At 35.2% G+C, this 14,837-nt stretch overlaps 1 protein-coding gene across 5 annotated transcripts in view; it reads left to right on the top strand.

The window, feature by feature from the left end:
* SLC16A7 (solute carrier family 16 member 7) overlaps positions 1 to 14,837 on the top strand; it is a 171,694-nt gene that overhangs the window by 91,617 nt on the left and 65,240 nt on the right. For 4 of the 5 annotated variants that reach the window (XM_036991969.2, XM_036991970.2, XM_073213356.1 and 1 more), the window contains 2 exons: positions 5,458 to 5,571; positions 11,408 to 11,651. In XM_036991969.2, the coding sequence (XP_036847864.1) occupies positions 11,438 to 11,651 (214 nt within the window). In that variant the 5' untranslated portion in view covers positions 5,458 to 5,571; positions 11,408 to 11,437. Of the gene's footprint in view, positions 1 to 5,457; positions 5,572 to 11,407; positions 11,652 to 11,729; positions 11,982 to 14,837 lie in introns of those variants that run through there. The other variant, XM_017679225.3, reaches the window with a different exon arrangement.

The following is a 14,837-nucleotide window of genomic DNA, read 5'->3' as shown; positions in this document are numbered from 1 at the left end:
AATATAATTGTCAAACTTAACCATAAAACTGTCAGTATTTTACCAGCAAAAATGGGTGTACTCAGGAATAGCAGATAATTGCAATTCAGGACATGCAAGCTACAGCAAAACCACAGACATGTCTGGAGAACAAAGGAGAGGAAAGCTCTTTTATGAAGGAAGGAGTTGGGAGGGGCTGTTATAAACAAAAAAATCCATTCGCTTTAACTAGGAGTCTGAAGTGTAGGGGCGGTCTGTCTTGGGTGGGCTAGGAGAAAACCTTTCTTCCTCCTGCTGGGGTAGTAAAATAGTATCCACTTGCGAGCTCCCTCTGCCTGTTGGTTCTGCAGTTGGAAGAGTGGTAGTTGTAGGGTGTGAGAGCTCCCCCTTCTGGTCTCCCAACTCCATTCTAGTGAGGCTTCCCTTTATTAATTTTCACGTAATAGTGAGATAGTCCTAAGATAGACATTCCCATTCCAGAAGGGAGAAATAGGAAAGAAGAAAGAGTAACAGGTCCTGTGTAAGTCTAAAACGTAATATTAAACCTTAAGAAAAAAACAGCATGAAATCTTAAGAATCAAGAATGATCTTTGGATGCTCTGCATTCTGCACCCACTGGGGCTGTGGTCCTAACTCCTGGTGTGGTTTGCAGTCTAGTGGTTCTCAGGGACAGCCTGGCTGGCGTTGTCCAGCTGGGGCTCTCTGCAGCGATCCCACGCCAGCAGCAGTTCTGTGCCTGGGCCCTGCCCCTGCAGGATCAGCTCTTGTATCCGTGGCTCTCCTTGGGTGGGATTCTGGGCCTGCAGCTCTGCTAGGCATCTTTTGGGATCTAGCTTTGCCAAGTCCCCATAGCTCTTCCTCTCTGCACACTGGCAGAGATGGTGAGGAGTGCAGATACCACCGAGTCTGCCGCTACTGTCCTCCCGAGGGGTGGCCACGTGGCCTCACGCTAGATTCCACTGAAACTGCACATGGGGCACCCAAAGAGCACGTGCTGGCGGGTTCACAGTGCAGGGCAGCACGAGGCAGTGTCCCCCCAGCACCCCATAGGCTCGGAGCCCCTCCTTTGAAAGCTCTCTGCTCTGGGGTCCTTTTCTCTGGGCCTGTCATGGGAAGCACAGCCCTGAGGATTTCAGAGTGCCTTCGGGGTTATCCTTGCACTGCCTCAGTAAAAGCCCCTCCTTCCATTGAGCTGGTTGACTAGTCTCATTAAGTGATTTTATCCACACCCTTGGTGTTCTCTCCTGACTACACTGGCATTCTTTTAGTGTGGATAGGCAGACAGTTCTCCAAATCTCTAAGGTATGCTTCCTTTCTGAAGGTTAATAATCCTCTTTGAGTCCCTTCTCTCTTCTGGCTTGTGTGCGGAGGAACCAAAGCCACTCCTTCAGCACTTTGCTTAGAAATAGCTTTCGCTAAACATCCATTCTCATAATGCACAAGTTCTATGGTAGAACTATAAGATGAGCACAGTTCAGCCTAGTCCTTTGTCAACTTATAACAAGGATTGCTTTTCCCCCCATTGTCCCCAGTAATGTGCCTTATTTCCGTCTGAGGTCTCATAGGAGAGCCCTTTGATCTTCAAATTTCTACCAACATTCTGTTCAGGATTACTTAGGTGTTCTCTACAAAGACTGCAGCTTTCGGAAGAGCCTTCCTCCTTTTTATTTGGCTGTCATCAGAACTGCCCTCAATGGTCCATTTGTGGCAACAGCCTTTTTCTAGATGTAGCTCAAAACTCATTCAGCTTCTACCCATTACTCAGTTACACAGCCACTTCCTCATTTTTAGGTATTTGTTAGAAGAGTGCCCCACTCCTGGTACCAATTTTTAGTCTGTTAGGGTTCTGTAACAGAATGCTATAGACAAGGTGGCTTATAAATAACAGGTATTTGTATTTTACAGTTCTGAAGTCTGGGAAGTTCAAGGTCAAGTGGTTAGGGACCTCTTTTTGGTTCTTAGGCAGCACCGTCTTTCACTGTGTCCTCTCCTGGCAGAAAGGTGAGGGAGCTCTCTGGGGTCTCATGTGTAAGGGCACTCATCCCATTCATTGACAGGTTAATTCTGATGACCTCATTGCCTCCCAAAGACCTACCACCACATACACTGGAGATTCAGTATCAATTTTGAAGGACCACAAATACTCAGTTTATACATATAAGGTATCTTACAGATTCTGGGGATTAGGACATGGACATATCTTTTGGAGCCACTATTCAGCTCACTACAACTGCTTTTATGTAATTCTAAAAGTATAGTATCAGAAATCAGGGGAATTGTTTGGTATGGGATGTTCATTTCATATTCTTCATAAATAATGTGCTGGTTTATATTATTTTTCCTCATTTGCCTTTTATAAAAACGTATTTAGTTAGTTTGATGCTTAGTATCAATTAGCATTCTGAGAGTTCTTCTAACACCAACAGTTTACATCTAAAAATAGGTTTTGTGTTACTGACATTTTGTGGGCCGTGCACTATTGATATCTCTCTTGCCTAGTTGTCAAAGTAAATTGTCCAATAGGCTTTAAAAGATAGTCCACTTAGAAGAATAAAATAACCTACTAGAATTAGATTCCAATTTTAATTAAATTGCATTTTAGAAAAGAGTTGGTTCAGTTTAATTCCTGTCATAAAATTGGGTGAGTTGTCACCTGAGCGTAAACATTGTACATGAATTTGACATTACTGCATCCTTTTGTATAAGAAAGAGGAAACAGAAAGGAAAAGACCATTATTCTTTAAGGAACCTGTTCATTCCTTCAGGTGAAAATATAGGCCTCTATATAGTTAAGATGTGAAGAACACTCACGCTTATCTATAAGCTGTCAGAAGAATTTATAGTGATTTCTGTAGTGTCCTCACATCTGTTGATTTAATTTGCCACTTGGTTTGCTGAGGACCTTATTTCTGGACTGTATTTTGAAGCATAAACTTCTAGATAGCATAGATTGTTGGTAAGTGTTCATAAAATTGATGTATCCTGATTTAGATTTAGGAAGTTGAAGAAATAATGACCCACAAAGTATATAAAGGAACATTCGATATTTTGTACAACTGAATAAGAAAGGGCCTTGAATATAATACTAAAGTCTAACCATTGACCATTGCTCATAGTTTCATTACTACTTTGTCCTGCATCTCATCCTAGATTAATCAATCCATGTTGATTTCTAGGAAATAAGGCAAAGTTTATGGGCTTCCGCATATCCCACCACGTTAAGTTTTTGAAAACACTTGAAATAACCAGATGTTTTCAGTAGTTATCAAGTCACCCTTTTACTTATGATAGTGTAAACTGTAGTTAATATACTCCAAAACATTATGGAAAGGACAGGTGTAAATAAGCTGAAATAATGGTGAGTTTCTAAAGATTTTGGAGAACAATTGGGATTTAGAATTCCAAAGAACAGATATTTGAATTCCAATGGACAAGACAGGCAAGGATATATATATATAAGAATTGAAATTTGGAAATTAACCCTAGAAATAAAACTGAAGGGATATATTTGTAAGCAAAAAGAGCCATCTCCAAGATGGTGTGTCAAAGTAGAATCAGCAGCAATGGGCCCACACAAAGATACTTGTAGTACCCATTTGATCACTTATTGGACATTACACTCTGCAAAATTAATTTCACACTTGTGACTCTTTATGCCCTTATCTTCAAGTGTACTTAAGAATACCACTTCCTTATAGTTCATGGGATTAATGATAATTGAATCTTTAGAAAAAGTAGAAAACTCTGACACATTGTTCTTTGTGTTGTTATTTTTTTTTCCATGCACTCCGTTAAAAGTTAAAACCATCATAAAATGTGTGGTATATATGTGAATTGCTAAGAGATCAAATTAGCTGATACCATAGCCCAGCTTCTAGTTATAGTCATTATTCCTGCTTTTGTAGGGGAGAATAAGCTTTATGTCTACCTGGATTTCAGTACCCTGTCTCCAAAATTGCATTCCCAAATTAAAGGAAAAACTTTCCACATTCTTAAGAATTGTTGGTCTTCTACTGGTTTTTCAATCAGACACACATATTCTAAAACTGCTTTTCATTTTTAAAACTAAAGACCAATGTATGCATTGTATATATATCTGCATAAATGTTTATAAAAATAGGATAGATTAATAGATGTAGAGAAAGGGGTGTAAAATAGATTAATGTAGTTGTGGCCCCCAAGCAAAGCATTCCTGGATTATGGGCCAGTTTGTTGGAAAAAGCCTGGATATGGGCTGGTCTTTCTGGAAGAAAAGAGACCAGTTAGGTTAAAGCATTGTGAAAATTTTGTAAGTGTTGGCGAGCACTCAGAACGTGGGCTGTCAGGATGTCTTGTCATGGCCCCTGTGCTGGCCTCCATGAACCCTGATGGTAATTAAGCCTGGACTGGAGGGTCAGAGCCCAGTTTTCAGGTATACCCCAGGCTTTCCTCTGAGGCTTTGCCCTGAACTCAGAGCAGCACTTTCTGCCACATCCAATAAGAATTTCATATCCAAAATACAAGGAACTACTACAACACAGTAGCAGATAAATAGCCCAGATTAACAATGGGATAAGGACCTGAAAAGATATTTTTCTGAAGGAAACATACAAATGGCCAGCAGGTACATGAAAAGGTGCTCAACGTCACTAATCGCCAGGGAAACGCAATGTATTTCCTCAAAATGTAAATAGGGTTTTGTGCATTTGAATGGGCCAGTTACATGTGATAGGATGGAGCTGCAACCTTGAAAGACCAGGCCTTAAAAAGCCACCGAGACTCCCCAGACTCCTGGTCGGACTAGAGCTGATGTGGGCCTCACCTCTCTGCTGTTAACCCCAACACTAAGAGAGACTCATTCAGCATGAACTCTACATTCCTATCACAAGAAAAACTTTAATTCCAACTTTTTCCATTTCTCAGATTTTATTTGTTACTGTCTAATTCTGGTACTAACCTTCATTCTGGTCCCCATCCTCAGTTTCTCACTGACTTGGCAATAAATTACATATTTTCCTTATCTTCCTATATTAACCTCATTTGGCCTGGCAGCTACATTGCCTTCATTCAGCACTTTAGGCTAGGTGGCCCTGGATTCAAGGCAGGTAACTGGTTATTTGATTCAAAGGGTTGACTTTTTCTTAACTTTAATCTAGGTAAAGGAACACTTTGCCTAAACAATTAAACTCATAAGTTCTAGCTTCTGTATATTCAGAAAAATAAGAAAGTTATTTGATGTATGAGGGAGATTTAGCATGATCATCTGTCACTCAATTCTGATTAAGAAGTTTGAATTTTAAATCACAAGATCCTTACGGTGTTTCTCTTTTTCATTGCCTGTCTCATTGTGAGACATGTATATTATTGATAATGTTTCTAATAATTTTAAACTTCCAGTTAAAACATGGTCACAATGTGTTGGAGGAGTAAAGCTCTTGGCTCTAATGAGGCTCATAGAACTCAACTATGCATGTAACCCTTGTTTTTCTGTTTCTTTAGATAACCCAGAGCCTTCTCTACTCCTCTTCCTTCGTATTGGCTTGAGATATCACACTTCAAGGAGTAACCACTCAGTTTGACAATCTCACATATCATCCAAAGAAATCTGTTCAGGTGGGCATCTGTCAACAGGTCAAATTTAACTTTTAACTGTGTTTTTCCTTGGTTATTCCTACAAATAAAAGGAACAAGACACAACAAACATAGTTGTGTTACGTATGGCAGTATTGTGCACAGGAAAGTAGCATGAGGCTAATGAATGTGTATGAATTAGATCTTGGCTATTGGTCAACTCTGAAGAGTTGTTAATAATGAATAGGTGATAATCTTGGCAGTGAAATTTTTTAAGGGTTAATCACTGTGATTAACTTTGCAGTGATTTAGTGAAGAGGCCGTAAGATGTCAGTTTACATGAAGAAATAAAACAAGTTAAGAGATAAGGTAGTGAAGCAGAATATGAGTGTCGACTCACAACGTGAACTGTGCAGTTATAATTAAAATCAAGTGAATATCCTGAAAGCAGAGAAGAAAAGATCACATACCGAGATAAACTAGTGAACTGTGAAAAAAAAAAGAGGATTAAGGAGAAAAATAATAACTCAGTCATGCCTTTTATAATGCTTTTTAAAAGGCTCTTTCAATTTTCTTTGAGCATAGATTCTTGTCTGTAAAATGGAAACCCCAACACCAACCTTGTTCATCAGTAAATTTTAATATTCATATTCATAGATTTGAATATCAGTAACTTCAATTTTCATATTCATATTACTTTTCTATTAGTATATTCTAATATTCATGTTATAATGATTTAAGAATGGATTTAAACATATTCAGAAATGTTATTTGTGATTTTTTAAGTGACTGAAAAATAAGTCATCCAGTCATATTTCTGAGTGTTCATTATAGCAGATGTGATAAAAGCTACAATAGTTTAAACTTATGAATTAATAATGAAAAATGGTTTCATTTCCTTTATGCAAGCAGGAAAATTGCAGAGTGAGGACTTTAAATATCATAATTATTTTTATACTCTGATACAACAAAAAGTAGTTTATCGCAAATGCCCTTTGGTGTTTCTTCAGTATTCTAGATTTTATTTCAAACTGTAAGAAAATTGACTACTTTAAAATATAGTAACAAAATTGAATAATTCTGAAATTAAGGCTCTGTAGACAGCTTCCAAAGACCAATTACTTGTTTCCAACTGGTTTAGTCAATACTTGCAGCCTATCTTTCCTTTTGTTTCTTTGTTAATTTTTATACTTTTCAAAAGATACTATTTCCAGTGCTCATGTGCTCTAAACCCACCACCATGGGTCAAACACTAGTTAAAGAGAAACTTAATTCAAATTAAATAGATACTTTTTCTTGTTTCCAAGAAAGCAAAAATGATTAGAAAAGCAGACTGTAAACATACAGAAGACATAAAAATCTTTTCAGAATCATTTCTTGAAAAGAGTGGTATTTTGGGTTTATTTGAACAATTGGCATCTGTAGAATATGAATGAACCTGCAGAAGTTTATTCTGCCCTGATGACCACTGTTGACCTGGATCTACATTGTATGTGTTATTTGTGACCTTGATGTTATTTTTCATTTGACCTTGATGCTGTGGTTTCCTGACATTTTTGGCAGACTTCTAACATACAAATGTATCCCTCTGGAGAGAGAATTTTTCAAGTTATTTTCTTACTGTTTTGAGAATCAGACATCTTTGACTATTTTGACCTATAAAAATATTGTAAATATGCCAAAAGAATATAATGAAAATACCTACACTAACCAATAATCTTATTTCTAATTCTGTTTTTATAATTTTATAATTTTTGTAATTCCTAAAATATTTATTATCCAGCCCATTACAGAAGAGTTTCCTGACCTCTGCTGTATATCAATGTTATAAATTAAATAAAATGTATACATTGATTTAACTTAAAATAGCAGAGTAGTACTAACTCTATAATCATCCAAAAGGAGAAAAAGCAGTGACTACTGCAATTAAGTCCCTGACATTATCATTTTATTTGTGTCTAGTTTCTTAATATTTCTGAGCTTTTGCATCATTTAAAAAAGGGCAATGTCTTATAGCCTTTGTGAAAATTTAACTGAATAAATACTTACTTAACAAACATTAGCATAAATACTCTACATTGAGTCAGAGATCCCTTACTCATTTTTTAATATCTCTAAATGAGATTATACATTAATTTGATTATAATACATTTAAATCAGTGAGGTAGGACACAGGCTATTTGAACTTTTGAAACTATTCCATCTAGTTGACATCATTATTTCTAGAGCCTATTTCTAGAGCTGTCTATGTGTGTGTATATATACAGAGTGAAATAACTTGTTGTTATACTGTTACTGTACCTTCTTAGAAAAATCAAAAGGGTTCCTTTCCCATATCATTTTAAAATTAAAGTTTTAAATTTATAATTTTTATAATTCCTAAAATATTTATTATCCAGCCCATTCAGGAGGAGGTTCCTGACCTTTGCTTTATAATATATCAATGTTATAAATTAAATAAAATTAAATAAAATGTATAAATTGATCTAACTTAAAATAGCAGAGTAGTACTATCTCCACAATTGTCCAAAAGGCAAAATAACAAGGCAATTGAAAAAAATCAATATGTATGTCAAAAGCCTATGCAAAGAATAGTTCCAATCCTTAGTTCAGCCTTGACAGGAGGGAAAATCCAGAACTATAAGTATCCTTTAATGAGCTCAGGACAAATAAATAGTGATGAAGTACTGGAAGTTTTAGAGCCAATTAGGCAAGAAAAAGAAATAAAAGGCATCCAAATTAAAATGGAAGAAGTAAAATTGTCTCTGTTTGCTGATAATACAACCTTATATTGCAGAAGACTTGAAAGAGTCAACAAAAAACTATTAGAACAAATCAGTGAATTCAATAAAGTTGCAGGCTATGAGATCAATACATAAAAACCAACTGTGTGTCCATACGCAAACAATGAATTATTGGAAAGAGAATTTAAGAAAATGATATCATTTACAATAGCATAAAAAAGAATAAAATATTTAGGATTAATTTAACCAAGGAGGTGAGAAATCTATACACTGAAAACTAGAAAATACTGATGAAAGGAATTGAAGGCACAAATAAATGGAAAGATACTCTGTTCATGAATTGTAAGAATTAATATTATTAAAGTGTCCATACTAACCAAAGCCATCTACAGATTCAAGGCAATCCTCATCAAAATTGCAATGGCATTTTTTGCAGAAATACATCAGTCCTAAAATTTGAATGGACCACAAAAGACCCCAAATGACCAAAGCAATCTTGAGAAAGAAGAACAATGCTGGGGACATCAGTCCTCTTGATTTTCAATTCTATTACTGAGCTATTGTAATAAAAAAATTGGAACAGTAGAAAATTGACATTAAAATAGGCTCATAAATCAGTGGAACAGAATAGAGAGTTCAGAAATAAATCCATGTATATATGGTCAGTTAATTTTTGACAGAGGTGCCAAGAATACGCAATGGAGAAATGATAGTCTCTTAAATAAATGATGCTGGGATAGCTGGATATCCACATGCAAAAGAATGAAACTTGATCCTTATCTTAAAACGTACACAAAAATCACTCAACATGGATGAAAGATTTAAATGTAAGATCAGAAGCCATAAAACTCCTTGAAGAAAAAAGGAGGTAAGCTCCTTGATATTGCTCTTGGTGATCATTTTTTGGGGATTTGATATCAAAAAGCAAAGGAACAAAAGCAAAAATAAGTGGGACTACTCAGACTAAAAAGTTTCTGAACAGCAAAGGGAATTATCAACAAAAGGGAAAGGCAACCTACATAATCAGAGAAGATATAAGCAAAACACACATCCAATAAGAATTTCATATCCAAAATACAAGGAACTACTACAACTCAATAGCAGATAAATAGCCCAGATTAACAATGGGATAAAGACCTGAAAAGATATTTCTCTGAAGGAAACATACAGATGGCCAGCAGGTACATGAAAAGGTGCTCAACGTCACTAATCGCCAGAGAAACGCAAATCAAAACCACAATGAGATGTCATCTTATACCAGTTAGAATGGCCATTATCAAAAAGACAAGTGATAACAAAAGCTGGTGAGGATGTGGAGTAAATGGAACCCTTGTAAACTGTTGGTGGGAATATAAACTGGTTCAGCTTCTATGGAAAACAGTATGGATAGAGGTTCTTCAAAAAATTAAAAATAGAACTACTGTATGATCCAGCAATCCTGCTTCTGGGTATACAACCAAAAGAAAGGAAATACTTATCTCAAAGAGATAGCTGTATTACCGTGTTCACTGCAGCATTAGTCATAATAACCAAGATATGTAAACAACCAAGTATCCCTTGATGGATAAATAGATAGGGAAAATGTAATATATATATATACAATGAAATGTTATTCAACCTTAAAGAAAAGGAAATTCTGCCATTTGGGACAAAACGGATGATACTGGAGGGCATTATGCTAAGCAAAATAAGCCAGACAGAGAAAGGTAAATACTATGTGGTATCACTTACATGTGGAATTTAAATAAAAAACAGAACAGTCGTACTCATAGAAACAGAGAGCAGAAAGGGGGTTGCCAGGGGCTGAGAAGTGTGGGAGATTGGGAGAGGTTGGTAAAGGGTACAAACTTTCAGTTATAAAATGAGTGAGGTCCCAGGATTTAATGTATAATGTGACTATAGTTGATAACACTGTATTGTATAATTGAAATTTACTAAAAGAGGAAAACTGTTCACACCAAAAATGGTAAATATGTGAAGTGATGAGTATGTTAATTCTATTGTGGGAATTATTTCATAATGTATATGCATATTAAATCATGTTGCACACTACAATTTTATTTGTCACTTATACTTCAGAAAAAACTGAAAAGAACTCATGAAAAAAATGATTTAAGTTAAGTGTGTCTGAGAACTTCCTTGCAATAAGTATTTTAACCTTCAGTCCTGTTATCTGGTAATTATGGATTATACTGATTTCCTTCCATCCATGAATTATTGTAAAATATTACATTAAAAAGTCTTAAGTATATTTGCCAAAATAAATATTCAAAAAAATTATGGTTGTCCACATGATTACTTTTATTCTACTTCCCATCATGATAGTATTTATCCTAGGTAAATTTACTGTACTTGTTTTGTTTCATTTTTACCATTTTTCTTATATGAATTTCTGAAAGCAAAGCCTGTGAGTATAATCATGGACAAATTAGAAAACTTTAATGTAGAGAATACTTTCACTGAAAAATCTATAAAAATTGCATATAGATCACTGAAAATATTTTAGGTATATTTTGGCATTAAACAAAAATTAAACCCATGTCTGTTTTCATAGGTATCTGTTGAGTTTTTTTGTAGGTTTTCTGAAAACATGGCAAAATGGTCTTTAGTAACTTACTTCCAGTATTATTTTACCAACAGAAAAAGCTTCTTTTCTGTCTACATTCAATAGGAAAATATCCAGAAATGGAATGAAAGTTGTAAAAAAGAAGATACTGAAAAATAACTGGCAATTAACAGCTTAAAGCTAAGCAAGACACATCACTGTACACGTGAACAGTGATAGTAGGGAGACAAATGTTTTTACTTAATGTCAGTTATATTAAGCTGTATGTGATCATTTCTTCCAATGGAGAGTGGGTGCTCTTAAATACCATAAAGTTAGCAATGCTAAAAAGTTGGTTAATTTTGTTTCCATAAACAAATGCTTTTGGTTTTTAGCCCATCATAGTCAAAGTTACATACTTCACTGCAACATTTTTGTAAATTTTCTGATAATTTTTTGAGTATAAGAGTATTAAAAGTATTCATGAAACTTTATATAGTTCTAATCATAACTGAAAAATACTATTTTGGTGACTATTAAAAGTGCTTTATGAAAATGGTAGTATGGTCTAAATTTTTTTTTTTTTTAGGTTATTTGAATTTCAAATAAAGGAGCAGAAATGCCACCACCAGTAGGTGCCCCACTCCATCCACCTCCTGATGGAGGATGGGGCTGGGTAGTGGTTGGAGCAGCTTTTATCTCCATTGGATTTTCATATGCATTCCCCAAAGCTGTCACAGTATTCTTTAAAGAAATTCAGCAAATATTCAACACTACCTACAGTGAAATAGCATGGATATCCTCCATTATGCTGGCTGTTATGTACGCAGGAGGTAAGGTTTTTGGAATAAATAGAATTCTGGATAAAGAAAACAATTTCCCCATGCCACAGTGTTTTACATGTAATGTTTTAGTATATTAAAGCTATGTTTTCATATTACAGTCATTTAAAACCAACCAAAAGTATAATTAGAACTGAATTTTTAATGATTTCAGTAATTGAACATATTGAACCATTCACTTTATTCTGACTCTTACTAGAGTATTTATTTGATTGGGGATTTCTTTGCACAAACTAAGATTTACTAAATTATGGAATTTCCAAGGAAGGCAGTGAAATACATGGATGTACTCCATTATGCTGGCTGTTATGTACGCAGGAGGTAAGGTTTTTGGAATAAATAGAATTCTGGATTCCATTTAATTTGGAATAAAGTCTGTACTATAGTATTAACATCATTTCCTACTATTCCTGAAGTTGGTAGAGATGCTTTCTTCTGAATGAGAAAGAAACTCAAGTTCCTGACAGTATAAGCCTAAAAAGTACTACACCTTAAGTTGCAAAAATGGAATGTTATCCATATACATTCTAGATACATTCAGGGTTTTGTAATTGAAATAATTCATCTCTGTAGTACTCATTAATATAACATTAAAAAAAATTTAAATGGTTTCCTAAAAATTGCTGCATTCCATGTTCAAATGAGGGTATGATTTATGAGATCATGAATAAATAAAAGTACTATATCACCACCTCTGGATGTTAAAAAATGGAGATATTAGTACATTATTGTGTCACTCATCTTCTTTAAATCGATCTCAACAGCAAACCAGATTGTCAACAGATTTTCTTTAAGTCATTACTTAAAATATTTAGCTTTTAGAATTTTCTTTTTTAAACTGGATATTTGACTTTAAGAGACAGGTATTGACTTAGAATCAAAGCACTTAAAGAAATACAAATCATGCAATTTCTTACTTTATAGCTGAGGAAAATATGGCTCATAGTGATGGAGATATACCATTAGTAATAATATCCAATATTTATTAGTATTTACTTTCAGCTAAGGCCTCTCTAAATGTTTTCTATGTATCATATGACCTATGTCTCTTATCAATCTGTGAAATACTATCTTCTATTCTATAGCTGACGAAATAGAGATAAAATAGCCTTCCCAAGTTAAATAGCCCATTATTGGCAGATAAAATTGTGAGCCTAAACATCTAAACACTATGTTCTGCCTTTCTCAAATCTTCTTTACCTCTAGGAAGTGACAGAGCTAGACATAGGCCAGGCTTTCTAAGACCTGGTTTAGGTGCTGTCCCCATCAAGGTCAACTGTTTAGTGATTATTCTTTAGGATATTGTCTCTTTATTATACTACCAAGGTGAAGATGTGTTCCTCCATTAATCCTGTGTGTGTGCCCATGTGAGTCTGTTGGTGTGTGTGTGTGATGTATGTTTTCTGCTCCCTGTATATCAGTGATTTTACGTTAATCCAGAATTTGCTTCCCTAACCCTTTGATTCAGTTAAATTGATGCATTTTTATTCCAGTGCCAAAAGGTATCTGTTGTGCACTGGGGTCTCATTTCTCTATCCTAGAGTCAGGTGTTACTTACTAATATTTTGCTAAAGCAACACACAAAGTTCTTGAGTTCCAAATGTGCAGATGTGAAGATACGTAGTTTTTCCCCTGTTGTTAAATACAACTGAAACAGATTCCTCTAGTGAAGCTAGCTGCATGTATTAAATTTGACTTCAGGTCCTATACATTCATTATTTTCTATTCAGTAGATAGTTGACTAACACAGAAGTAAGACAAATATTTGTGTAATTTTTTAGTTAAGTGAAATCTTAGTTGACTTTATTAGTTTTAAGCAAACAACTTCAAAGTCCTAGTGCCTTAAGGGAATGCATGTTTATTTCTTCCTCAAACAATGTTTCATCTAGTGGCTATGCCATCGCCTAAGACTCTTTAGTGTTCCTTAAATCTGCTCCATCCAGCTGGACAGAGAATGAGTGCAGACAGCATGGAAGATCATAGGGATATTTTAGGAGCCAGGGCTGGAAGGGATAAACAGCATTTCTGCCCACATTCTACTGGTCAGAACTCTTAGGCTGCCCTATCTAGAGGCAGGGGCTGGGGTTGCTAGGAAATGCAGGCTTCCTAGAGAAAGGAATGGAATAAGACAGCATCCAGCGAGTCTCAGACAGAGCTCACTACCACAGTAATCATTCTCCCTCCAGTGAAAGCAGGATGTGTTTATAGATCTGCCACAGTCATAAGACAGCCTTCTACTTGCTGGCTGGATCTAAAGGGATCTTAGAATGAAGAATGATATAATTATTTTTCTCAAACCATTAAATCTAGTATCAAATTATAATTAATAAATAAATACTTACATATTTATTAGCTGAATGGTTTCCTTTAATTCATGCTCTTATTTTCCTAATTTTAATACATATAGTGTTAAAAAAAGCACAGAACTCTTTTGAAGTTCATCAAGAAAATGGTAGTTTAGTAAAATAGCAATTTGGAAAAAAACTGCTGTTAAATATTTAGGGTAACGGATGAATATAATAGGTCTAAATTAAAGATCAACAATTTGCATCTGGTTGTTTGAAGAAAGTAATGCTAGACACATGAAAATACTTGGTGTATAGTATCAGTGATGATAAAGGTGAGATCCAAGTAAATAGATTAAAGTCCTTCTTCATCAGGGCTGAGACATTTTGTGTATCATCTTTGGCCATGGAGAAAAGTCAAAATGGAAGAAATTCTGTTCTCCTTTCGTCTTTCCCATAAAGGTGGGAAAACCATTCCAGGCCCATTGCCCACTGGATAGAAGTTTTACTACCTGCAGTGTCCACTGCTGAATGGAGAACTCACAAACATGCATGGTTTGTTGGAAATAGCACCCAGGTCTTACCTTAATAATTTGCTCTTAATCTTTTAACCAGAAATAGTTGGCACATTTAAAAGGTTGGCACATTTAAAACTGTAACTATGAAAACAATTCCCCTTACCTGGATGGAGACCATTTTTTCAAAAACATAGTAACTATTTGGAACAAAAAGTCTGGTAGATTCAGTGAAGCTAAGGCATAGATATTAGTCCTGTTCCTAACATGGCAGTGTTTTCTTAAGTATAATGCACATACTTCCTGCTTCTAAATCATGGACCTCTTGTTAAAAGTACATTGTCATGGTTCTTATCCCAAACCCCATTTTATCAGAA

Source organism: Manis javanica, chromosome 10, assembly GCF_040802235.1.
Source record: "Manis javanica isolate MJ-LG chromosome 10, MJ_LKY, whole genome shotgun sequence".
In the NCBI taxonomy this organism is placed as follows: Eukaryota; Metazoa; Chordata; class Mammalia; order Pholidota; family Manidae; genus Manis; species Manis javanica.
The sequence above is the reverse complement of the archived record's forward strand: the minus strand, read 5'-3'. Positions and strand labels throughout refer to the sequence as shown.